General features: G+C 40.5%; 1 protein-coding gene across 4 annotated transcripts in view; it reads right to left on the bottom strand.

Annotated features, from left to right (window-relative positions):
• The window catches only part of HERC2 (HECT and RLD domain containing E3 ubiquitin protein ligase 2), a 733,063-nt gene that overhangs the window by 540,811 nt on the left and 165,864 nt on the right, over positions 1 to 26,388 (bottom strand). For all 4 annotated transcript variants that reach the window (XM_053707729.1, XM_053707727.1, XM_053707730.1 and 1 more), the window contains exon 12: positions 9,775 to 9,926. In XM_053707729.1, coding sequence (XP_053563704.1) covers positions 9,775 to 9,926 — 152 coding nt within the window. The remainder of the gene's footprint in view (positions 1 to 9,774; positions 9,927 to 26,388) is intronic.

The raw sequence follows: 26,388 nt of genomic DNA on the forward strand, positions 1-26,388 counted from the left end.
ATTACAATGGGTTGAGCTTGCAGGTAGAATTATATATCTCATTATGTTATCACTTTGTGTACCGACACATGCTTACTTAACATATCTGTTTGTAAACTAAAGATCAATACTTAGAACGAATAAAATAATTTTCCATTGTTGTCTCTCTCTTCTACTCCCCACAAGGAGTGTAATTTCTTTTGCTGGCTGTGTTTACATAGCCTGTTAATAGCTTGGACTGGAGTATAACTTAAACTTTAAGTATAGGTGGGAATACCACAGGCTAAATCAGCTATTTCAAAATGTTGAAATAAGGATAAACTAGCTACCTGTAAACAACTTAATACACTCCAGCAGGAAAAATGGATCATTGAGAAAACATTAAAGAGGAGATTTTTTGGGGGTAAACTGTCCCTTTAAGCAATTATCAATGCTCTATTTTAAAATTAAAAGTGGATTGCTCAGATTCTGGATACGAATTTGAGGATAATTTCTCAGAAGATAGTTCACCCTCAGAATGAGAAGAGAAATTGTCAGAATAAGATAGCTGGACTGATTTAATAGCCACAGAAGCAGTAGGTACAACAACTCTAATAGAGGAACCTGGGGAAACATATTTACGCTTATACTTACTTGAAGGTGGCATAACTGCCAAAGCCTCAAAATAGCGGACTAGTGATTTTTAAAATCAGAAGAAAAACATAATTTATGTAAGAACTTACCTGATAAATTCATTTCTTTCATATTAGCAAGAGTCCATGAGCTAGTGACGTATGGGATATACATTCCTACCAGGAGGGGCAAAGTTTCCCAAACCTTAAAATGCCTATAAATACACCCCTCACCACACCCACAATTCAGTTTAACGAATAGCCAAGAAGTGGGGTGATAAGAAAAAAGTGCGAAAGCATATAAAATAAGGAATTGGAATAATTGTGCTTTATACAAAAAAATCAAAACCACCACAAAAAAGGGCGGGCCTCATGGACTCTTGCTAATATGAAAGAAATGAATTTATCAGGTAAGTTCTTACATAAATTATGTTTTCTTTCATGTAATTAGCAAGAGTCCATGAGCTAGTGACGTATGGGATAATGATTACCCAAGATGTGGATCTTTCCACACAAGAGTCACTAGAGAGGGAGGGATAAAATAAAGACAGCCAATTCCTGCTGAAAATAATCCACACCCAGAATAAAATTTTTATGAAAAAACATAAGCAGAAGATTCAAACTGAAACCACTGCCTGAAGTACGTTTCTACCAAAAACTGCTTCAGAAGAAGAAAACACATCAAAATGGTAGAATTTAGTAAAAGTATGCAAAGAGGAGCAAGTTGCTGTTTTGCAAATCTGATCAACCGAAGCTTCATTCTTAAACGCCCAGGAAGTAGAAACTGACCTAGTAGAATGAGCTGTAATCCTTTGAGGCGGAGTGTTACCCGACTCAACATAGGCATGATGAAATAAAGATTTCAACCAAGATGCCAAAGAAATGGCAGAAGCTTTCTGGTCTTTTCTAGAACCGGAAAAGATGACAAATAGACTAGAAGTCTTTCGGAAAGACTTAGTAGCTTCAACATAATATTACAAAGCTCTAACAGCATCCAAAGAATGCAATGATTTCTCCTTAGAATTCATAGGATTAGGACATAATGAAGGAACCACAATTTCTCCACTAATGTTGTTAGAATTCACAACCTTAGGTAAAAAATTCAAAAGAAGTTCGCAGCACCGCCTTATCCTGATGCAAAATCAGAAAAGGAGACTCACAAAAAAAAGAGTAGATAATTCAGAGACTCTTCTGGCAGAAGAGATGGCCAAAAGAAACAAAACTTTCCAAGAAAGTAAAATAACGACCAAAGAATGCATGGGTTCAAAAGGAGGAGCTTGAAGAGCCCCCAGAACCAAATTCAAACTCCAAGGAGGAGAAACTGACTTAATGACAAGTTTTATACGAACCAAAGGTTGTACAAAACAATGAATATCAGGAAGATTAGCAATCCTTCTGTGAAAAAGAACAGAAAGAGCAGAGATTTGTCTATCAAGAAACTTGCGGACAAACCTTTATCTAAACCATCCTGAAGAAATATAAGTCTTCCAGACTCTATAATATATCTCTCTAGATACAGATTTACGAGCCTGTCACATAGTATCAATCACAGAGTCAGAGAAACCTCTTTGACCAAGAATCAAGCGTTCAAACTCCACACCTTAAAATTAAGGTTTTGAGATCCTGATGGAAAAAAAGAACCTTGAGACAGAAAGACTGGTCTTAACGGAAGAGTCCACAGCTGGCAAGAGGCCATCCCAAAACCTGTGAGGCCATGCTGGAGCTACCAGCAGGACAAACGAGCATTCCTTTAGAATATTGGAGAATACCCTTGGAAGAAGAACTAGAGGCGGAAAGATATAGGCAGGATGACACTTGTAAGGAAGAGATAATGCATCCACTGCCTCCGCCCGAGGATCCCGGGATCCGGACAGATACCAGGGAAGTTTCTTGATTAGATGAGAAGCCATCAGATCTATTTCTGGGAATTCCCACATTTGAACAACCTGAGGAAATACCTCTGGGTGAAGACCATTCGCCCAGGTGCAACGTTTGGCGACTGAGATAATCCGCTTTCCAATTGTCCATACCTGGGATATGAACCGCAGAGATTAGACAGGAGCTGGATTCCGCCCAAACCAAAATTCGAGATACTTCTTTCATAGCAAGAGGACTGTGGGTCCCTCCTTGATGATTGATGTATGCCACAGTTGTGACATTGTCTATCTGAAAACAAATGAACAACTCTCTCTTCAGAAGAGGCCAAGACTGAAGAGCTCTGAAAATTGCACGGAGTTCCAAAATATTGATCGGAAATCTCACCTCCTGAGATTCCCAAACCCCTTGTGCCGTCAGATACCCCCACACAGCTCCCCAACCTGTAAGACTTGCATCTGTTGAGATTATAGTCCAGGTCGGAAGAACAAAGAAGCCCCCTGAACTAAACGATGGTGATCTGTCCACCATGTCAGAGAGTGTCGTATAATCGGTTTAAAGATATTAATTGAGATATCTTTGAGTAATCCCTGCACCATTGGTTCAGCATACAGAGCTGAAGAGGTCGCATGTGAAAACGAGCAAAGGAGATCGCATCTGATGCGGCAGTCCTAAGACCTAAAATTTCCATGCATAAGGCTACCAAAGGGAATGATTGTGACTGAAGGTTTTGACAAGCTGATATCAATGTTAAACTTCTCTTGTCTGACAAGGACCGAGTCAGACACTGAATCTATCTAGAAACCTAAAAAGGTTACCCTTGTCTGAGGAATCAATGAACTGATTGGTAAATTGATCCTCCAACCATGAACTTGAAGAAACAACACAAGTCGAATCGTATGAGATTCTTCGAAAATGAGAAGACTGAGCAAGTACCCAGATATCGTCCAATAAGGAAATACCAAAACCCTGTTCTCTGATTACAGAAAGAAGGGCACCGAGAACCTTTGAAAAAAATTCTTGGAACCGAGGCTAGGCCAAACGGTAGAGCCACAAAACTGGTAATGCTTGTCTAAAAAGAGAATCTCAGACACTAAAAGTGATCTGGATGAATCGAAATATGCAGATACACATCCTGTAAATCTATTGTACACATATAATGCCCTTGCTAAACAAAAGGCAGGATAGTCCTACAGTAACCATCTTGAATGTTGGTATCCTTACATAACGATTCAATATTGATAGATCCGGAACTGGTCTGAAGGAATTTACCTTCTTTGGTACAATGAAGAGATAAAATAAAACCCCAGCCCCTGTTCCAGAACTGGAACTGGCATAATTACTCCAGCCAACTCTAGATCTGAAACACATTTCAGAAATGCTGAGCCTTTGCTGTGTTAACTGGGACACGGGAAAGAAAAAAATCTCTTAGCAGGAGGCCTTAACTGAAGCCAATTCTGTACCTTTCTGAAACAATGTTCTGAAACCAGAGATTGAGAACGGAATTGATCCAAATTTCTTTGAAGAAAACGTAATCTGCCCCATACCAGCTGAGCTGGAATAAGGTCCGCACCTTCATGGGTACTTAGGAGCTGGCTATAGGTTTTCTATAAGGCTTGGATATATTCCAAACTGGAAATAGTTTCCAAACTGATACCGCTCCCGAGGATGAAGGATCAGGCTTTTGTTCCTTATTGTGAGGAAAGGAACGAAAATGATTATTAGACCTAAATTTACCTTAGATTTTTTATCCTTTGGTAAAAAAGTTCCCTTCCTTCCAGAAACAGTTGAGATAATAATGTATTACCCTGGAAAGAAAGGGAAAGCAAAGTTGACTTAGAAGACATATCAGCATTCCAAGTTTAATCCATAAAGCTTTTCTAGCTAAAATAGCTAGAGACATATACCTGACATCAACTCTAATGATATCAAAAGATGGTATCACCAATAAAATTATTAGCATGTTATAGAATAATAGTAATGCTATAAAATTATGATCTGTTACTTGTTGCGCTAAAGCTTCTAACCAAAAAGTTGAAGCTGCAGCAACATCCGCTAAAAATATAGCAGGTCTAAGAAGATTACCTGAACATAAGTAAGCTTTTCTTAGAAAGGATTCAATTTTCCTATCTAAAGGATCCTTAAATGGAGTACTATCTGCCGTAGGAATAGTAGCACATTTAGCAGGAGTAGAGACAGCCCCATAACCTTAGGGATTTTGTCCCAAAAAACTCTAATCTGTCAGATGGCACAGGATATAATTGCTTAAACGTTTAGAAGGAGTAAAAGAATTACCCAAATTATTCCATTCCCTGGAAATTACTTCAGAAATAGCATCAGGGAGATTAAACACTTCTGGAATAACTAGAGGAGATTTAAAAACCTTATTTAAACGTTTAGATTTAGTATCAAGAGGACCAGAATCCTCTATTTCTAATGCAATTAATACTTCTTTAAATAAAGAACGAATAAATTCCATCTTGAACAAATACAAAGATTTATCAGCATCAACCTCTGAGACAGAAACCTCTGAACCAGAAGAACCATTATCAGTATCAGAATGATGATGTTCATTTAAAAATTCATCTGAAAAAAGAGAAGTTTTAAAAGACTTTTATGTAAACTAGAAGGAGAAATAACAGACATAGCCTTCTTAATGGATTTAAAAAATAAAATCTCTTATGTTTATCAGGAACACTCTGAAAATTAGATGTTGACGGAACAGCAACAGGTAATGTAACAGTACTAAAGGAAATTTTATCTGCATTAATAAGTTTGTCATGACATGCAATACAAACAACAGCTGGAGAAACAGATACCAAAAATTATAGCAGATACACTTAGCTTGGTAGCTCCAGCACTAGACAGCGATTTTCCTGTAGTATCTTCTGACTCAGATGCAACGTGAGACATCTTGCAATATGCAAGAGAAAAAACAACATATAAAGCAAAATTGATCAAATTCCTTAAATGACAGTTTCAGGAATGGGAAAAAATGCCAAAAAACAAGCTTCTAGCAACCAGAAGCAATGAAAAAATAAGACTTAAATAATGTGGAGACAAAAGCGACGCCCTTATTTTTTAGCGCCAAATAAGACGCCCACATTATTTGGCGCCTAAATGCTTTTGGCGCCAAAAATGACGCCACATCCGGAATGCCGACATTTTTGGCGCAAAATAACGTCAAAAAAAATGACGCAACTTCCGGCGACACGTATGACGCCGGAAACGGAAAAGAATTTTTGCGCCAAAAAAGTCAGCGCCAAGAATGACGCAATAAAGTGAAGCATTTTCAGCCCCCGCGAGCCTAACAGCCCACAGGGAAAAAAGAGTCAAATTTTTGAAGGTAAGAAAAAATGATTAATTCAAATGCATTATCCCAAATATGAAACTGACTGTCTGAAAAATAAGGAAAGTTGAACATTCTGAGTCAAGGCAAATAAATGTTTGAATACATATATTTAGAACTGAATTGTGGGTGTGGTGAGGGGTGTATTTATAGGCATTTTAAGGTTTGGGAAACTTTGCCCCTCCTGGTAGGAATGTATATCCCATACGTCACTAGCTCATGGACTCTTGCTAATTACATGAAAGAAAATCAGTAACTGCACCCCAAGTTGTATACACTAGCGGGCAAATTGGGGAAACAGTAGTAGTTGTGAACAATTGTGACTGTTAACACAGAACTAAAAGGGAGAGTCTACAATAGAATTTGTATGGTTTTAAAAGATAGATAATTCCTGTATTACCCATTCCCCAGTTTTGCATAACCAGCACATTTATATTAATAGATGTTTTACATCTAATTACCTTGTACCTAAGCATATTCTGACAGCCCCCTGATCACAAGAATTTATATTTATTATATATTGTCTTGCATTTAGTATTGTGTTGTAGTAAATCTTAAATAACTCCTCGGGCGTGATTACAATGTTATCTATATGGCCCACGTGAAATAGCAGTCACCTGTTGTGAAAAGCAAATAAAGCATGCGATTAAGAGGCTGCCTATAGGGGCTTAGAAACAGGCAGAAATTTAGAGGTTTAACTGTTACAAAGATTATTAATATAAAAATGTTGGTTGTGCAAAGCTGTGGAATGGGTATTAAAGGCGTTATCTAACTTTTTAAACAAAAACAATTTTAGTGTAGACTGTCCCTTTATGCAAGTACTATAAAGCTGTGCAGGAGGACAGACAGCAACCAATTTGCAACGCATACATCTATTTGTTGGAAAAACTAAAAAAAATTTAAGTCTGCTCCATAGTAAAATGTGTCACAGTATACAAGCTCAATGGCAAATAAAAACAGTTATAAGCACCTTCTTGAAAAAAAAGGCTACAGAGAAACAGACAGTACAGCAGTGCAATAGTATTACAGAAAGATATATATGTAATTCCTTCGAGCAGTATATAGTAAACATTTTAGGCAAATAAATATAGTAATACAAACTTTTATAAATTCAATAACCTTTCCTTATAACCAAGTAAGTAAGAAGATACCTTTGTACTGAAAGAATAATGAAGAATGAATGTGTCCCAGCAGTTATACCGCTGTTAAGGTTTCCAAAAATTTTTTGAAAACATTACCTGTGAACAGCAACCCCCCTTGCTCTTGTCATAGGGATAATCTTACCTCCTCTGTAAATCTCTATAAATGTAAGCATGTCCAGAGCAAGAGATGGCCACGTCAGAGTGAGGGAGGAAGAGCAGGTACAAAACTGCAAGGGCGAGAAACTGATTAACACCCCTGAAATGCGCTCTGATCTTCTACTAACAGCTCGTGCGAACTGACAGCCCCTAGTCTTTACCTAGCGCTTCTCCAATTTGTGAGATGAACCCCATGCTATTAGCCTGAAGAATAACTCCAACTGGCAATAAAGTGTGGAACACCTTAAGGGGCAATGCTCTTAAAAGGGCAACTGTGTAAATTTAGAAGCAAAAATATCAATACACCTTACATTTGTATACCTGAATAGCCCAATATCTCCATAATTGTATACTTATCTGTCTGACTATAAGCCAAAATTGGACAAGGCTTGCATAGGTGTGGCTATGATGTACACTACGTAGTGTGCCTACTAATATCCTTAGGGATGTGTGAGGATGCAGGTACTTAACCAGTAGCTGCCCACTCCATTCATCTTACCCTGATCGCAACCTGAGGATCCAGTGGAGACTCCATCCGGTACTACAAACAGTAGAGGATATACTGAGGAAGTACATCTTTATCGCCCAACAGGAGGAAGCTGAAGTAACTATCCCAGCAACACCTGTGGCAGACTTGTGACTTCCAAGTTAAACCGTATAAAAAAAAAAAAAAATGGGATTAATATCCCTGTATTTTTTTTTTTAAAATGAAATCCTTAACACCTCTATCTTCACCTACTCCTAAGCAAGGCAAATAAAATACTGGGAGGGTCAGGATAGTAGGAGGGATATTAAAGCTCTTGGTGTAGGGTGTCTTTGCCTCCTCCAGGTGGCCAGGTGATGAATTCCCAGCAATAAGGAATTGTGGACTCTCACCTCCATAAGAAAGATAGATCTCTATAAAAACAGTTTTAGGGTTAAAATAAAAAAGTTTCACAAAACATATGTAAAACATATTAAAATAAAGTGTTACACTAATTTCTACACATTCTTAATTAAAAAAAAATATACATACATTTTAAACGTAAAAAAAAATATTTTAAAAGGGTTTTTAAAGGGACATGGAATATGACAAGGTGTCTGACTGGGAGTGGCTCTATAGTGTGTGTGTGTGTATGTGTATATATATATATATATATATATATATATATATATATATATATATATATATATATATTACTTTAAGAGCAGGTATTGGCGCACCTAAAGACACATGAGACCACAAATTATTTCACATATTATAACTTTTTTCTTTTTTCTTAATGCTGCAAAAATTGCCTTCTTAATATTTCATAATTTTTTATTTTTTTTTAAATAAAGATGGGATCTTAGTCACACAATATGGCCATATTCTGCTCTAAGTGGTGACTGGCTGAGCAGAATATGTGACTAAGATCCCATCTTTATTTAAAAAAAATTCAAAAATTATGAAATATTAAGAAGGCAATTTTTGCAGCATTAAGAAAAACGAAAAAAGTTATAATATGTGATATCATTTGTGGTCTCATGTGTCTTGAGCTGCGCCAATACCTGCTCTTAAAATTATATACATTTTGGTCACTTTGGCAGCACTCCACAATATGTGCATTTAAAAACATATGCTTTTATTAGATGTGCTTAATCAAAATGTCTTGCTGATATACACATACATATATACACATACATATACACATACATATATATATATACATATATATATATATACATATATATATATATATATATATAAATATATATATATATATTATTACAGACAGGAGACAGCTCCTGGCTGAAAACCAGCTGCGCACACTCTACTAAAACAATATCAATACAATTCCAAATAAATTATATTATGTATAAAACAGTGATTAAAACATACAAGTGTAAATTAATAAAATCAATCACTTCGAAAACACAGTTCTTAGCTTTGATGAGTAATAACGGATTTTCTCTTGTTGTGTCCTTTGTTACTCCACAGGAAATGGCGGCTGCTTTTTAAAGAACCCCTCAGGTTTCCAATCTGAGTTTAACAAATTTGTTTTATCTAAAAATAAAAAAAAAACAAGCCCAAAGGCACCTCTCATAGTGCAACACATTTATTGTAATAATTAGAAATTTGACAGTCACAAGTAAAATTTCCCATGCAATGGGTACTCACAAAGAAACCCCCAATCAAATGAGGTAAGGTACAAGCTGCAAAATAAAGGTACAGATGTCCCCTTGTAGCTGCTATCCAGGTGATGCTGGTCTTCACAGTGGAAGACAAAGTCCTTATTCCCTGGAGGATTTAATGTGTCCCTGTTAGCCCTGGTATTCGACCATAGCGGATCATTTGTGGAGCTTTAGCTCAAACTTGAATAAGGACTTTGTCTTCCTATCACCTGGATAGCTGCTACAAGGGGACATCTGTACCTTTATATTGCGGCTTGTACCTTACATTATTTGATTGGGGGTTTCTTTGTGAGTACCCATTGCATGGGAAATTTTACATGTGACTGTCTAATTTCTAATTATTACAATAAATGTGTTGCACTATGAGAGGTGCCTTATGCGCTTGGTTTTTTTTTTATAGATAAAACATATATTTTTATTTTTTATTTTTTAATTATTATTTATTTAATTTTTTTTTTAAATAATAAGAGTTCATTTTAAATTTGTACTCCTGTTCCGTATTACTCACACAGTGTCACCGTGGCCTAATCTTCCTCCATCACCACATCCCCATGAGAAGACTTCCCCAGCTGCTGTTAAAGCCAGATAATGCTGTCCATCAGAATGGGCAGCAATTTTCACAATATTTCGTGATGCAAGACCCTGCACCAGCTGTGGTGCCTAGAGAAAGACAAGGATATTTAACAAAATTAAATATGAAAAAAAACTGCAGATTACCATCAATAAGATAAATGTTAAAAATCTGCCCCGGCACCGAGGGTAACTAACAAATCTCAAGAAAGAATTTAGGGAGGTTTTAAGGGGAAATATGAAGCTATTATACTTTGTAAGAATACCTGCATTATCTAACCAAAAAAAACTTGTGCATACCTGATACTTTATTTCTTTTATTGTGGTGGCAGTGCACAAGCCATCACCTGTGGCATTTAACTCTTGTCCAGGAGGCGGCAGAAATACCCAACATACAAAGAGCTTTAAGCCCCTCCCCCTTTCCTGTATACCTCAGTCTAATGTATAGCCAAGAAAGAAGAGTAACAAAAGTAGGAAAAGATAAAAGCAGGGTTAGGGACTTTCACCACCATGAAATACATTAAAATTTATCGGGTAAGCATGAATGTTGTTTTCTTTCATCAGGTGGTGAGAGTCCACAAGCCATCATCTATGGGATTTAATATCCAAGCTGTGGAGTCCACGAAAATACCATAAACTGTAGGACAAAAAGTTAAGGCAGCACCTTATTTATCAGACAGGATAATTTTCCAGCCAAAAGCAGACACAGAAGTGGCAAAAATATAAAAACAATACATTTTAATAAAAATGAGACCATGTTGTAGTCTCAAAAATGTGTTCTCCAGAAGCCTCATTCTTGAAAGTCCAAGAAGTAGAAACACAATTAGTAGAATGAGTAGTAATAAGTTGTGGCGCAGATTTTTCTGCATTTAAGTAAGCTTTTAAATATTTATTGTTTTAATCAGGAACCCAAAAGTAAAGCAGTAGCTTTCTGACCCTTTTGGGGACTAGAAAAATACACACACAAAAAAATATGAGAATTGTCAAAATTCTCTATTGGCTTCTAAATAAAACTTGAAAGCCCTGACAAAATCCAAATTATGCAAGATCTGCTCCTTAGAATTTTCTGGAGCACAGCACAAAGGAGGAACAACATTCTCCTGCCTCAGAATTAGGAGTTCAATCTCCAAGCTGCCATCTGCTTAAAGGGACAGTCAACACCAAAATTGTTATTGTTTAAAAAGATACAGAACGCCTTTACTACACATTCCCCAGTTTTGCACAACCAACATTGTTATATTAATATACTTTATAACCTTTAAACCTCTACATTTCTGCCTATATACATGTGTATACTTTTTTTTTAGTAGACAACCTAATGTTATTGATATTGGCCTATTTTGCTATATTTCATGCCACTATTTCACCGCCAAATGCGATCAAATAAAAAAAAATCGTTCACTTTTTCACAATTTTAGGTTTCTCACTGAAATTATTTACAAACAGTTTGTGCAATTATATCACAAATGGTTGTAAATGCTTCTCTGGGATCCCCTTTGTTCAGAAATAGCAGACATATATGGCTTTGGCATTGCTTTTTGGTATTTAGGAGGCCGCTAAATGCCGCTGCGCTTCACACTTCTATTATGCCCAGCAGTGATGGGGTTAATAAGGTAGCTTGTAGGGTTAATTTTAGCTTTACTTTAGAGATCAGATGTGCCCCCTGGCTATGATATACACTGAAAATGTACAAGCTAATAGCCCATGAATTATATGAGTGCATATATATTTACTTGCTAATACCCACTCTGCTGTGCTTACCCAGCAGCAGTAAACCTGCATCCAGTAGAGAAACCCATCCTGTGCTGGTAACAAGAGCCCAGGATCTGATGGAGGAGTACAACGAGAAGTCCAAAAGAAGGAAGCTGCAGGACAAGTCCCAGCAACAACAGTGGCAGGCAAGTATACACCCCTCTGTCAGATTTCTGGCTCTCTGAAGGGATAATTGGTCTTACATAGATCTGAGAACCCTTATCTATATAAAATCAAACACACTTCAAATTTCAAACTTCTCCTGTGGAGGCAAAAATAAAACTGAGGTATGAGGGACTTAAAGCGCTTAGTATGTCGAGTATTCTTGCCTCGTCCTTGTCAGGGTGCCAGGAATCAGACAGAGACGAGAAGTGCAAAACTAATCACACCTTTATTAATAGCAAAAAATAATAAAATGTCCACAAGTCAAATAACAAGCCAGGAATCAAAACCAGACCTGGTAGTCAGACGAGCCGAGTCAGGAGCCAAAGCGAGTAGCCAGACGAGCCGGAATCAGGAACAAGGAGAACAGCAGAGTCAGGAACAAGCCAGAGATCAGGAACCAGGAGGGATGTCAGATAGCCAGGTTATACACAGGAGCTCTCACAAACAGGTCTGAGACAACGCAAGGGCAAAGCAAACTGAACAGAGGTCCTTTAAATAATAAGTGATGACATCACAATTCTGACACTGCATCCTGTCTCACACGGATGATGTACACCAGTCTGGCCATAAAAGGAAGTGCAGGAAATGAGCAGCATCACACAGTATGTACCAGAGTCAGCAAGAGAGGTGAGTAAAATGGCTGAAAGCAGCACATAGCAAGCAAAACAGGGAAAAAACCCTGACAGTACCCTCCCCTCAACGACCCCTCCCCCGCGGGAGGACAAAAGGCTTATTGGGGAAACGGGCATGGAAGGCACGGAGGAGGGCAGGAGCATGAACATCAGAGGAGGGAACCCATGAACGCTCCTCCAGACCGTAGCCCCTCCAGTGAACCAAATACTGTACGCGGCCCCTGGAAATACGAGAGAGTCAATAATGCTGCTGACCTCATACTCCTCATGGTTGTCAACAAAGATAGGATGGGGACGAGGCAACACAGTGGTAAACCGATTACAAACCAATGGTTTCAAGAGGGAGACATGAAAAACATTGGAGATGCGCATAGCAGGAGGAAGGTCAAGAGCGTAGGCCACAGGATTGACCCGTCGGTGTATTCGAAAAGGACCAACATAACGGGGAGCCAGTTTATTGGAAGGCACACAAAGATTCAAGATGCGGGAGGACAGCCAAACCCTGTCATCAACCTGGTAGGAAGGCGCGGGCAGACGCCTACGATCAGCCTGGAACTTTTGGCGCTGCATAGAACGATGAAGGCAACCATGTGGAACGGAGTTGCCGGAGATGCTCCTCCAAAGCCGGAATACCCTGAGCCATGAATGAATCGAGCAACAAGGATGGTTGAAACCCATAATTCGCCATGAACGGGGATAACTTGGAGGAAGCATTAATAGCACTATTACGAGCAAACTCTGCCCAAGGTAACAGTTCAGACTAATTATTGTGGTGATCTGAGACATAGCAACATAGGAACTATTCCAGAGCTTGATTAGACCGTTCTGCAGCCCCATTGGATTGAGGGTGATATGCCGAGGAAAAGGAAAGCTGTATCCCCATTTGAGCACAAAAGGAAAGCCAAAATCTGGAGACAAACTGGCTACCCCGGTCCGACACTTTCTCCTTGGGTAACCCATGTAAACGGAAGACCTCCCGGGAAAAAATTGAAGCAAGCTCCTGAGCAGTAGGCAACTTCTTCAAGGGAATGCAATGTGACATTTTAGAAAAATGGTCAACCACCATAAGGATAACAGTATTGCTATTGGAAACAGGGAGCTCGACAATGAAGTCCATGGAAAGATGTGTCCAAGGACGCTCACCATTAGCAATAGGTTGAAGAAGACCCACAGGAAAACGTTGAGGAGTCTTATTCTGTGCACAAACTAAGCAGGAGGCAACATACGGAGCAACATCAGAACGAAGACCTGGCCACCAGAATTATTGAGTGACAGAGCAAATCATTTGGTTCTTGCCTGGGTGACCTGGGGCTTTAGAATAGTGGTAAGTGTGAAAAAGTTTAGTTTGAAGATTCTCAGGAACAAAACACTTACCACTAGGTTTCTCAGGAGGTGCATTGGTTTGTGCAGCCAGGATCTCCTCCCCCAAGGGAGAAGTCAAATTAGTACGTATGGTAGCCAAAATATGGTCAGGAGGTATAACTGGAGTAGGTACAGACTCCTCCTTGGACAGAGGAGAAAATGGTTGAGAGAGGGCATGAGCCCTAACATTCTTACTACCAGGCAGGTAGGAGACCACATAATTAAACCAAGACAAAAATAGCACCCATCTGGTCGGTCGGGGCGACAAACGTTTTGCCTCAAATAGATAAGTTAAATTCTTGTGGTCAGTAAGAATGAGCACTGGCACGCCAGTACCCTCGAGAAGATGCCTCCATTCCTTGAGTGCCAAAATTATGGCCAGTAATTCCCTGTCGCCAATTTCATAATTGTACTCCGCTGGAGACAATTTCTTAGAGAAGAAACCACGCAGATGCAAGGAACCGTCAGGCGTAGGTCGTTGAGACAAGAGGGCACCTACTCCAGTCTCAGACGCATCAACCTCAAGAACAAAAGGCAGGACAGGGTTAGGATGAGACAGAACTGGAGCGACAGCAAAGGCAGTCTTAAGACTATCAAAGGCCTTAATGGCAATAGGTGACCAATGGAGTGGATCATTCCTCTTTACGGGTCATGTCTGTGATAGGTTTGACCAAGGAAGAAAAGTTTTTAATAAACTTTCTATAGTAACTGGCGAACCCCAAAAAACGTTGAATAGACCGAAGACCAACTGGGCGAGGCCACTGCAGAACTGCAGATAACTTGTCAGGATCCATGGAAAACCCTGCAACGGAGATAACATAACCTAGGAAGGTTACTTGAGTCTGATGGAACTCACATTTCTCGAGTTTACAAAACAGGCCGTTCTCACATAGTCTCTGAAGAACCCGTGTAACATCAGAACGATGAGCCTCAAGTGTGGGTGAGTGTATGAGGATGTCGTCCAAGTACACCACAACACACTGTTGCAACATATCTCGTAGGACATCATTAATAAATTCCTGGAAAACAGCAGGAGCATTACATAGGCCAAAGGGCATTACAAGGTACTCATAATGCCTGCTCCTGGTGTTAAACGCTGTTTTACATTCATGACCCTCCTTGATCCTAACGAGATTGTACGCTCCTCTCAAAATCAAGTTTAGTAGCTCCCTTGAGGCGGTCAAAGAGTTCTGTAATGAGGGGAATAGGGTAAGCATTCTTAATGGCAAGATGATTAAGACCCCTATAAATCGATGCATTATCTTAACGCGCCACCCTTTTTCTTCACATAGAAGAAGCCAGCCCCTGCAGGAGAGCAGGATTTGCGGATGATCCCCCGCGACAGAGCATCGGCAACAACTCCACAACAGACAGAGGGTAAACCTGGCCCTGAGGAGGAATGGCTCCAGGTTGCAGGTCTATGGCACAATCGTAAGACCGGTGAGGAGGCAACGTACCGGCACGCACCTTGTCAAAAACGTCTAGGAACTCTGGGTACTCCTCTGGCAATTGAGATACTGAAGAAGTGCACAAGACTAACTGGTTTCCGAAGACAAGTGGAAATACATTGCAGAGACCACGACAAAATTTTGGACCTGCGCTAGTCGAGACTGGGATTGTGCTTTTGGAGCCAGGGATAACCCAGAACAACCGGAAAATGCAGAGAGTTTATCACCTGGAACTGGAGGCCCCAACAACCATGGATAACGGAGCAATTTCGCGAGTAACAAGTGCGGGCTGAAGGGGCCTGCCATCAATGGCCTCAATAGCAAGCAGAACGGACCGAGGCAAAACAGGAATGGAGTGCTTTGATACAAAAGCACTGTCAATAAAATAGCCTGCAGCACCGGACTCAACAAGAGCCTGGGTGACTATGGAGGAGTCAACCCAAGAAAGGACAACCGTGACCAAAGGTTTCTCCTTTAGCAGTTCCGGGGATGAGGATAAACCACCCAAGGTCTGCCCCCGACAGGACCTTAGGTGTGAGCGTTTCCCGGCCGTGTAGGAAAAGACTTCAAAAAGGTGGCCCTGTAACCCACAATAGAGGCAGAGCCCCTCCCTCCTCCTAAAGGACCTGTCCGCCACGGAGAGACGCGTGAATCCCAGGGACCAGGAGGCATGGGAGGAGAGGGAGGCATGTGTGGGAACGAACATGTAGGAGACAACGGAACAAGAGGCTTCCGCAAGCATTCGTTGAAAGAGTGCCTCTCACTTAGTCTGATGTCAATTAGGATCAAAAAAGACACCAATGCCTCGAGATCCTCTGGTAAATCTCTGGCAGCAACTTCGTCTTTAATCGCATCAGAGAGCACATGAAAGAAGGAGACAACAAGGGCTTCATTGCTCCAACCTACCTCTGCGGCAAGCGTACGTAACTCAATGGCATACTGAGCAACAGATCTTGTACCTTGCTGAACGGACATGAGTCATTTAGCAGCAGAGGAGGAGCGAGCCGGAACATCAAATACCCTTCGAAAAGAGGCCACAAATTCAGGGTAATTTGAAATCACAGGTTTATTAGTCTCCCACAAGGGATTAGCCCCGGTAAGAGCTGTGTCAGAGAGTAACGAGATGAGAAATCCCACCTTAGTCCTGTCAGAGGGAAATGCCTGAGGTAACATCTCAAAGTAAATGCCCACCTGGTTCAAAAACCCTCTGCACTGATTAGGATCGCCTCCACAACGCTGAGGTAGAGGTGAAGAACCGGACATGCTCCTGGTAGGATTAGGTGCAGCAGTGGAAACAGGAGCAGCCATAACTTGCGGGACACTAGTTCAAATTGATCCAAGAGGTGATCCTGTTCATCCATCCTGGAAATTATGTCAGGTAAAGGTGGATTATTAGCACCATCAGGATTCATGGCCCTTGCGTAATGTCAGGGTGCCAAGAATCAGACAGACGAGTGCAAAAATAAATCACACCTTTATCAATAGCAAAAAATAATAAAATGTTAACAAGTCAAATAAGCCAGTAATCAAAACCAGAGCTGCTAGTCAGACGATCCAAGTCAGGAGCCACAGCGAGTAGTCAGACGAGCCGGAATCAGGAACAAGGAGAACAGCAGAGTCAGGAACAAGCCAGAGATCAGGAACCAGGAGGGATGTCTGACAGCCAGGTTATACACAGAAGCTCTCACAAACAGGTCTGAGACAATGCAAGGGCAAAGCAAACTGAACAGAGGCCCTTTAAATAATAAGTGATGACATCACAATTCTGAGACTGCATCCTGTCTCACACGGATAATGTACACCAGTTTGGCCATAAAAGGAAGTGCAGGAAATGAGCAGCATCACACAGTATGCACCAGAGTCAGCAAGAGAGGTAAGTAAAATGGCTTCCAGCAGCACATGGCAAGCAAAACAGGGAAAAAGCCCTGACAGTCCAAATGGACAGGAGTTGAAGCCCACGGGTTATTGCTTGTGGACTCTTACAAATAATTCAACAACTTTGCTGATAATATCTGTAGCTTGAAACAGACTAACATAAGCTACTGGTAAAAACAAAATTTATGCTTACCTGATAAATTTATTTCTCTTATGGTGTATCCAGTCCATGGGTTCATCCATTACTTGTGGGATATTCTCCTTCCCAACAGGAAGTTGCAAGAGGACACCCACAGCAGAGCTGTCTATATAGCTCCTCCCCTAACTGCCACCCCCAGTCATTCGACCGAAGACAAGCAAGAAAAAAAGGAGAAACTATAGGGTGAAGTGGTGACTGTAGTTTAAAAATAAAAAAAAACCTGCCTTAAAAACATAATTTATGTAAGAACTTACCTGATAAATTCATTTCTTTCATATTAGCAAGAGTCCATGAGCTAGTGACGTATGGGATATACATTCCTACCAGGAGGGGCAAAGTTTCCCAAACCTTAAAATGCCTATAAATACACCCCTCACCACACCCACAATTCAGTTTAACGAATAGCCAAGAAGTGGGGTGATAAGAAAAAAGTGTGAAAGCATATAAAATAAGGAATTGTAATAATTTTGCTTTATACAAAAAAATCATAACCACCACAAAAAAGGGCGGGCCTCATGGACTCTTGCTAATATGAAAGAAATGAATTTATCAGGTAAGTTCTTACATAAATTATGTTTTCTTTCATGTAATTAGCAAGAGTCCATGAGCTAGTGACGTATGGGATAATGACTACCCAAGATGTGGATCTTTCCACACAAGAGTCACTAGAGAGGGAGGGATAAAATAAAGACAGCCAATTCCTGCTGAAAATAATCCACACCCAAAATAAAGTTTAATGAAAAACATAAGCAGAAGATTCAAACTGAAACAACTGCCAGAAGTACTTTTCCACCAAAAACTGCTTCAGAAGAAGAAAACACATCAAAATGGTAGAATTTAGAAAAAGTATGCAAAGAGGACCAAGTTGCTGCTTTGCAAATCTGATCAATCGAAGCTTCATTCCTAAACGCCCAGGAAGAAGAAACTGAACTAGTAGAATGAACTGTAATCCTTAGAGGCGGAGTTTTACCCGACTCGACATAAGCATGATGAAATAAAGATTTCAACCAAGATGCCAAAGAAATGGCAGAAGCTTTCTGGCCTTTTCTAGAACCGGAAAAGATAACAAATAAACTAGAAGTCTTACGGAAAGACTTAGTAGCTTCAACATAATATTTCAAAGCTCTAACAACATCCAAAGAATGCAACGATTTCTCCCTAGAATTCTTAGGATTAGGACATAATGAAGGAACCACAAATTCTCTACTAATGTTGTTGGAATTCACAACTTTAGGTAAAAAATCAAAAGAAGTTCGCAACACCGCCTCATCCTGATGAAAAATCAGAAAAGGATAATTCAGAGACTCTTCTGGCAGAAGAGATCGCCAAAAGGAACAAAACTTTCCAAGAAAGTAATTTAATGTCCAATGAATGCATAGGTTCAAACGGAGGAACTTGAAGAGCCCCCAGAACCAAATTCAAACTCCAAAGAGGAGAAATTGACTGAATGACAGGTTTTATACGAACCAAAGCTTGTACAAAACAATGAATATCAGGAAGAATAGCAATCTTTCTATGAAAAAGAACAGAAAGAGCAGAGATTTGACCTTTCAAGGAACTTGCGGACAAACCCTTATCTAAACCATCCTGAAGAAACTGTAAAATTCTTGGTATTCTAAAAGAATGCCAAAAAATGATGAGAAAGACACCAAGAAATATAAGTCTTCCAGACTCTATAATATATCTCTCTAGATACAGATTTACGAGCCTGTAACATAGTATTAATCACAGAGTCAGAGAAACCTCTTTGACCCAGAATCAAGCGTTCAATCACCATACCTTTAAATTTAAGGATTTCAGATCCTGATGGAAAAAAGGACCTTGCGATAGAAGGTCTGGACTTAACGGAAGAGTCCACGGTTGGCAAGAGGCCATCCGGACCAGATCCGCATACCAAAACCTGTGAGGCCATGCCGGAGCTACCAGCAGAACAAACGAGCATTCCTTCAGAATCTTGGAGATTACTCTTGGAAGAAAAACTAGAGGCGGAAAGATATAGGCAGGATGATACTTCCAAGGAAGTAAAAAAATGCATCCACTGCCTCCGCCCGAGGATCCCGGGATCCGGACAGATACCAGGGAAGTTTCTTGTTGAGATGAGAAGCCATCAGATCTATTTCTGGGAGTTCCCACATTTGAACAATCTGAGGAAATACCTCTGGGTGAAGAGACCATTCGCCCAAGTGCAACGTTTGGCGACTGAGATAATCCGCTTTCCAATTGTCCATATCTGGGATATGAACCGCAGAGATTAGACAGGAGCTGGATTCCGCCCAAACCAAAATTCGAGCTACTTCTTTCATAGCCAGAGGACTGTGAGTCCCTCCTTGATGATTGATGTATGCCACAGTTGTGACATTGTCTATCTGAAAACAAATTAACAACTCTCTCTTCAGAAGAGGCCAAGACTGAAGAGCTCTGAAAATTGCACGGAGTTCCAAAATATTGATCGGAAATCTCACCTCCTGAGATTCCCAAACCCCTTGTGCCGTCAGATACCCCCACACAGCTCCCCAACCTGTAAGACTTGCATCTGTTGAGATTATAGTCCAGGTCGGAAGAACAAAGAAGCCCCCTGAACTAAACGATGGTGATCTGTCCACCATGTCAGAGAGTGTCGTAAAATCGGTCTAAAGATATTAATTGAGATATCTTTGAGTAATCCCTGCACCATTGGTTCAGCATACAGAGCTGAAGAGGTCGCATGTGAAAACGAGCAAAGGAGATCGCATCTGATGCGGCAGTCCTAAGACCTAACATTTCCATGCATAAGGCTACCAAAGGGAATGATTGTGACTGAAGGTTTTGACAAGCTGATATCAATGTTAAACTTCTCTTGTCTGACAAGGACAGAGTCATAGACACTGAATCTATCTAGAAACCTAAAAAGGTTACCCTTGTCTGAGGAATCAATGAACTGATTGGTAAATTGATCCTCCAACCATGAACTTGAAGAAACAACACAAGTCGATTCGTATGAGATTCTTCGAAAATGAGAAGACTGAGCAAGTACCAAGATATCGTCCAAATAATGAAATACCAAAACCCGGTAGAGCCACAAAACTGGTAATGCTTGTCTAAAAAGAGAATCTCAGACACTAAAAGTGATCTGGATGAATCGGAATATGCAGATACACATCCTGTAAATCTATTGTAGACATATAATGCCCTTGCTAAACAAAAGGCAGGATAGTCCTACAGTAACCATCTTGAATGTTGGTATCCTAACATAACGATTCAATAATGATAGATCCGGAACTGGTCTGAAGGAATTGACCTTCTTTGGTACAATGAAGAGATAAAATAAAACCCCAGCCCCTGTTCCAGAACTGGAACTGGCATAATTACTCCAGCCAATTCTAGATCTGAAACACATTTCAGAAATGCTGAGCCTTGCTGTGTTAACTGGGACACGGGAAAGAAAAAAATCTCTTAGCAGGAGGCCTTAACTTGAAGCCAATTCTGTACCTTTCTGAAACAATGTTCTGAAACCAGAGATTGAGAATGGAATTGATCCAAATTTCTTTGAAGAAAACGTAATCTGCCCCATACCAGCTGAGCTGGAATAAGGGCCGCACCTTCATAGGTACTTAGGAGCTGGCTATAGGTTTCTATAAGGCTTGGATATATTCCAAACTGGAAATAGTTTCCATACTGAAACCGCTCCTGAGGATGAAGGATCAGGCTTTTGTTCCTTGTTGAGAGGAAAGGAACGAAAATGATTATTTACCCTGGAAAGAAAGGGAAAGCAAAGTTGACTTAGAAGACATATCAGCATTCCAAGTTTAATCCATAAAGCTTTTCTAGCTAAAATAGCTAGAGACATATACCTGACATCAACTCTAATGATATCAAAAGATGGTATCGCCAATAACATTATTAGCATGTTATAGAATAATAATAATGCTATAAAATTATGATCTGTTACTTGTTGCGCTAAAGCTTCTAACCAAAAAGTTGAAGCTGCAGCAACATCCGCTAAAAATATAGCAGGTCTAAGAAGATTACCTGAACATAAGTAAGCTTTTCTTAGAAAGGATTCAATTTTCCTATCTAAAGGATCCTTAAATGAAGTACTATCTGCCGTAGGAATAGTAGTACATTAGCCGGAGTAGAGACAGCCCCATAACCTTAGGGATTTTTGTCCCAAAAAACTCTAATCTGTCAGATGGCATAGGATATAATTGCTTAAACGTCTAGAAGGAGTAAATAAATTACCCAAATTATTCCATTCCCTGGAAATTACTTCAGAAATAGCATCAGGGAGATTAAACACTTCTGGAATAACTACAGGAGATTTAAAAACCTTATTTAAACGTTTACATTTAGTATCAAGAGGACCAGAATCCTCTATTTCTAATGCAAATAATACTTCTTTAAGTAAAGAACGAATAAATTCCATCTTGAACAAATACAAAGATTTATCAGCATCAACCTCTGAGACAGAAACCTCTGAACCAGAAGAACCATTATCAGTATCAGAATGATGATGTTCATTTAAAAATTCATCTGAAAAAAGAGAAGTTTTAAAAGACTTTTATGTATACTAGAAGGAGAAATAACACACATAGCCTTCTTAATGGATTTAAAAAATAAAATCTCTTATGTTTATCAGGAACACTCTGAAAATTAGATGTTGACGGAACAGCAACAGGTAATGTAACAGTACTAAAGGAAATTTTATCTGCATTAATAAGTTTGACATGACATGCAATACAAACAACAGCTGGAGAAACAGATACCAAAAGTTTATAGCAGATACACTTAGCTTGGTAGCTCCAGCACTGGGCAGTGATTTTCCTGAAGTATCTTCTGACTCAGTTGCAACGTGGAACATCTTGCAATATGTAAAAGAAAAAACAACATATAAAGCAAAATTGATCAAATTCCTTAAATGACAGTTTCAGGAATGGGAAAAAAATGCCAGTGAACAAGCTTCTAGCAACCAGAAGCAATAAATAATGAGACTTAAATAATGTGGAGACAAAAATGACGCCCATATTTTTTAGCTCCAAAAAAGATGCCCACATTATTTGGAGCCTAAATGCTTTTGGCGCCAAAAATGATGCCACATCCGGAACGCCGACATTTTTGACGCAAAAAAAACGTCAAAAAATTACGCAACTTTCGGCGACACGTATGACGCCGGAAACAGAAAAAAAATTTTGCGCCAAAAAAGTCCACGCCAAGAATGACGCAATAAAATGAAGCATTTTCTGCCCCCGCAAGCCTAACAGCCCACAGGGAAAAAGTCAAATTTTTTAAGGTAAGAAAAAATGATTGAAACAAATGCATTTATCCCAAATATGAAACTGACTGTCTGAAAAATAAGGAATGTTGAACATTCTGAGTCAAGGCAAATAAATGTTTGAATACATATATTTAGAACTTTATAAACAAAGTGCCCAACCATAGCTTAGAGTGTCACAGAAAATAAGATTTACTTACCCCAGGACACTCATCTACATGTTTGTAGAAAGCCAAACCAGTACTGAAACGAGAATCAGCAGAGGTAATGGTATATATAAGAGTATATCGTCGATCTGAAAAGGGAGGTAAGAGATGAATCTCTACGACCGATAACAGAGAACCTATGAAATAGACCCCGTAGAAGGAGATCACTGCATTCAAATAGGCAATACTCTCCTCACATCCCTCTGACATTCACTGCACGCTGAGAGGAAAACCGGGCTCCAACTTGCTGCGGAGCGCATATCAACGTAGAATCTAGCACAAACTTACTTCACCACCTCCATCGGAGGCAAAGTTTGTAAAACTGAATTGTGGGTGTGGTGAGGGGTGTATTTATAGGCATTTTAAGGTTTGGGAAACTTTGCCCCTCCTGGTAGGAATGTATATCCCATACGTCACTAGCTCATGGACTCTTGCTAATTACATGAAAGAAATGACAGGGCGGGCCGTGGACTGGATACACCACAAGAGAAATAAATTTATCAGGTAAGCATAAATTTTGTGGTTCATCCATTACTTGTGGAATACCAATACCAAAGCTTTAGGACACGGATGAAGGGAGGGACAAGGCAGGAACTTAAACGGAAGGCACCACTGCCTGTAAGACCTTTCTCCCAAAAATAGCCTCCGAAGAAGCAAAAGTATCGAATTTGTAGAATTTAGAAAAAGTATGAAACGAAGACCAAGTCGCCGCCTTACAAATCTGTTCAACAGAGGCCTAATTTTTAAAAGCCCATGTGGAAGCCACCGCTCTAGTGGAATGAGCTGTAATTCTTTCAGGAGGCTGCTGGCCAGCAGTCTCATAAGCTAAGCGGATTATGCTTTTCAGCCAAAAAGAAAGAGAAGTTGCCGAAGCCTTTTGACCTCTCCTCTGTCCAGAGTAGACAACAAACAAAGCAGATGTTTGACGAAAATCCTTCGTAGCTTGTAAATAAAACTTTAAAGCATGAACCACATCAAGATTGTGTAAGAGACGTTCTTTCTTTGAGGAAGGATTAGATACTACTTTAGGAAGAAACCCAGGTTTAGTACGCAAAACTACCTTATCTGCATGGAAAAGATAAGGTGAATCACACTGTAAAGCAGATAACTCTGAAACTCTTCGAGCCGAGGAGATAGCTACTAAAAACAGAACTTTCCAAGATAAAAGTTTAATATCTATGGAATGCAAAGGTTCAAACGGAACCCCTTGAAGAACTTTAAGAACTAAATTTAAACTCCATGGCGGAGCAACAGGTTTAAACAAAGGCTTGATTCCAACTAAAGCCTGGCAAAACGAATGAACGTCTGGAACCTCAGCCAGACGTTTGTGCAAAAGAATAGACAGAGCAGAAATCTGTCCTTTTAAGGAACTAGCTGACAATCCTTTCTCCAATTCTTCTTGGAGAAAGGATAAGATTCTAGGAATCCTGACTTTACTCCATGAGTAACCCTTGGATTCACACCAATGAAGATATTTAAACCATATCTTATGATAGATTTTCCTAGTGACCGGCTATTGAGCCTGAATTAAGGTATCAATGACCTATTCAGAAAAACCACGCTTTGATAGAATCAAGCGTTCAATCTCCAAGCAGTCAGACGCAGAGAAATTAGATTTGGATGTTTGAAAGGACCTTGAAGTAGAAGGTCCTGCCTTAGCGGCAGAGTCCATGGTGGAAAGGATGACATGTCCACCAGATCTGCATACCAAGTCCTGCGTGGCCACGCAGGAGCTATCAAAATCACCGAAGATCTCTCCTGCTTGATCTTGGCAATCAGACTAGGGAGCAGAGGAAACGGTGGAAACACATAAGCCAGGCTGAAGGACCAGGGCGCTGCTAGAGCATCTATCAGCGCTGCCTTGGGATCTCTGGACCCGTAACGAGGAAGCCTGGCGTTCTGACGAGACGCCATGAGATCCAGTTCTGGTTTGCCCCACAGTTGAATCAACTGGGCAAATACCTCCGGATGGAGCTCCCACTCCCCCGGATGAAAAGTCTGCCGACTTAGGAAATCCGCCTCCCAGTTCTCTACTCCTGGGATATGGATAGCTAAGAGATGGCAAGAGTGAACCTCTGCCCATAGAATTATCTTTGAAACCTCCAACATTGCCAGGGGGCTCCTTGCTCCCCCCTGATGGTTGATGTAGGCTACAGTCGTGATGTTGTCCGACTAAAATCTGATTAATCTGACCGCAGCTAGCTGAGGCCAAGCCTGAAGAGCATTGAATATCGCTCTTAGTTCCAGAATGTTTATCGGAAGGAGGGTTTCCTCCTGAGTCCACGAACCCTGAGCCTTCAGGGAGTTCCAGACTGCGCCCCAGCCCAGAAGGCTGGCATCTGTCGTCACTATAGTCCATTCTGGCCTGCGGAAACTCATTCCCCTGAACAGATGGACCCGAGATAGCCACCAGAGAAGAGAATCCCTGGTCTCCTGATCCAGATTTAGCAGAGGGGACAAATCTGTGTAATCCCCATTCCACTGATTGAGCATGCAAAGTTGCAGTGGTCTGAGATGTAGGCGGGCAAACGGAACTATGTTCATTGCCGCTACCATTAAGCCGATTGCTTCCATACACTGAGCCACTGACGGCTGAGAAGTGGAATAAAGAGCACGGCAGGAAGTTAGAAGCTTTGACAGCCTGACCTCTGTCAGAAAAATCTTCATTTCTACTGAATCTATCAGAGTTCCTAGGAAGGAAACTCTTGTGAGAGGGGAGAGAGAACTCTTTTCTTTGTTGACCTTCCACCCGTGAGACCTCAGGAATGCCAGAACAATGTCCGTATGGGACTTGGCGATTTGAAATGTCGATGCCTGTATCAGAATGTCGTCTAGGTAAGGAGCCACCGCTATGCCTTGTGGCCTTAGAACCGCCAGTGGGGACCCTAGAACCTTTGTAAAGATTCTTGGTGCCGTGGCTAACCCGAAGGGAAGAGCCACAAACTGGTAGTGCCTGTCTAGGAAGGCAAACCTTAGAAACCGATGATCTCTGTGTATCGGAATGTGGAGATAAGCATCCTTTAAATCCACGGTAGTCCTATATTGACCCTCCTGGATCATAGGTAGGATGGTTTGAATAGTCTCCATCTTGAAGGATGGGACCCTGAGAAATTGGTTTAGGATCTTGAGATCCAAGATTGGTCTGAAAGTTCCCTCTTTTTTGGGAACTATAAACAGATTTGAATAGAATCCCTGCCCCTGTTCCTCCCTTGGAACTGGGTGGATCACTCCCATAACCAGAAGGTCTTGAACGCAATGTAAGAATGCCTCTCTCTTTATCTGGTTTGCAGATAATTGCGAGAGATGAAATCTCCCCTTTGGAGATGAGGCTTTGAAATCCAGAAGATATCCCTGGGAAACAATCTCCAGAGCCCAGGGATCCTGGACATCTCTTGCCCAAGCCTGGGCGAAGAGAGAAAGTCTGCCCCCAACTAGATCCGGTCCTGGATCGGGGGCTACTCCTTCATGCTGTTTTAGAGGCAGCAGCAGGTTTTTTGGCCTGCTTTCCCGTGTTCCAAGCCTGGTTAGGTCTCCAGACTGGCTTGGACTGGGCAAAAGTTCCCTCTTGTTTTGCAGTAGAGGAAGTTGAAGCTGTGCCACTCTTGAAGTTTCGAAAGGAACGAAAATTAGTCTGTTTGGTCCTTAATTTGTTGGACCTATCCTGG

Source organism: Bombina bombina, chromosome 3 (genome assembly GCF_027579735.1).
Source record: "Bombina bombina isolate aBomBom1 chromosome 3, aBomBom1.pri, whole genome shotgun sequence".
NCBI classification, from domain to species: domain Eukaryota; kingdom Metazoa; phylum Chordata; class Amphibia; order Anura; family Bombinatoridae; genus Bombina; species Bombina bombina.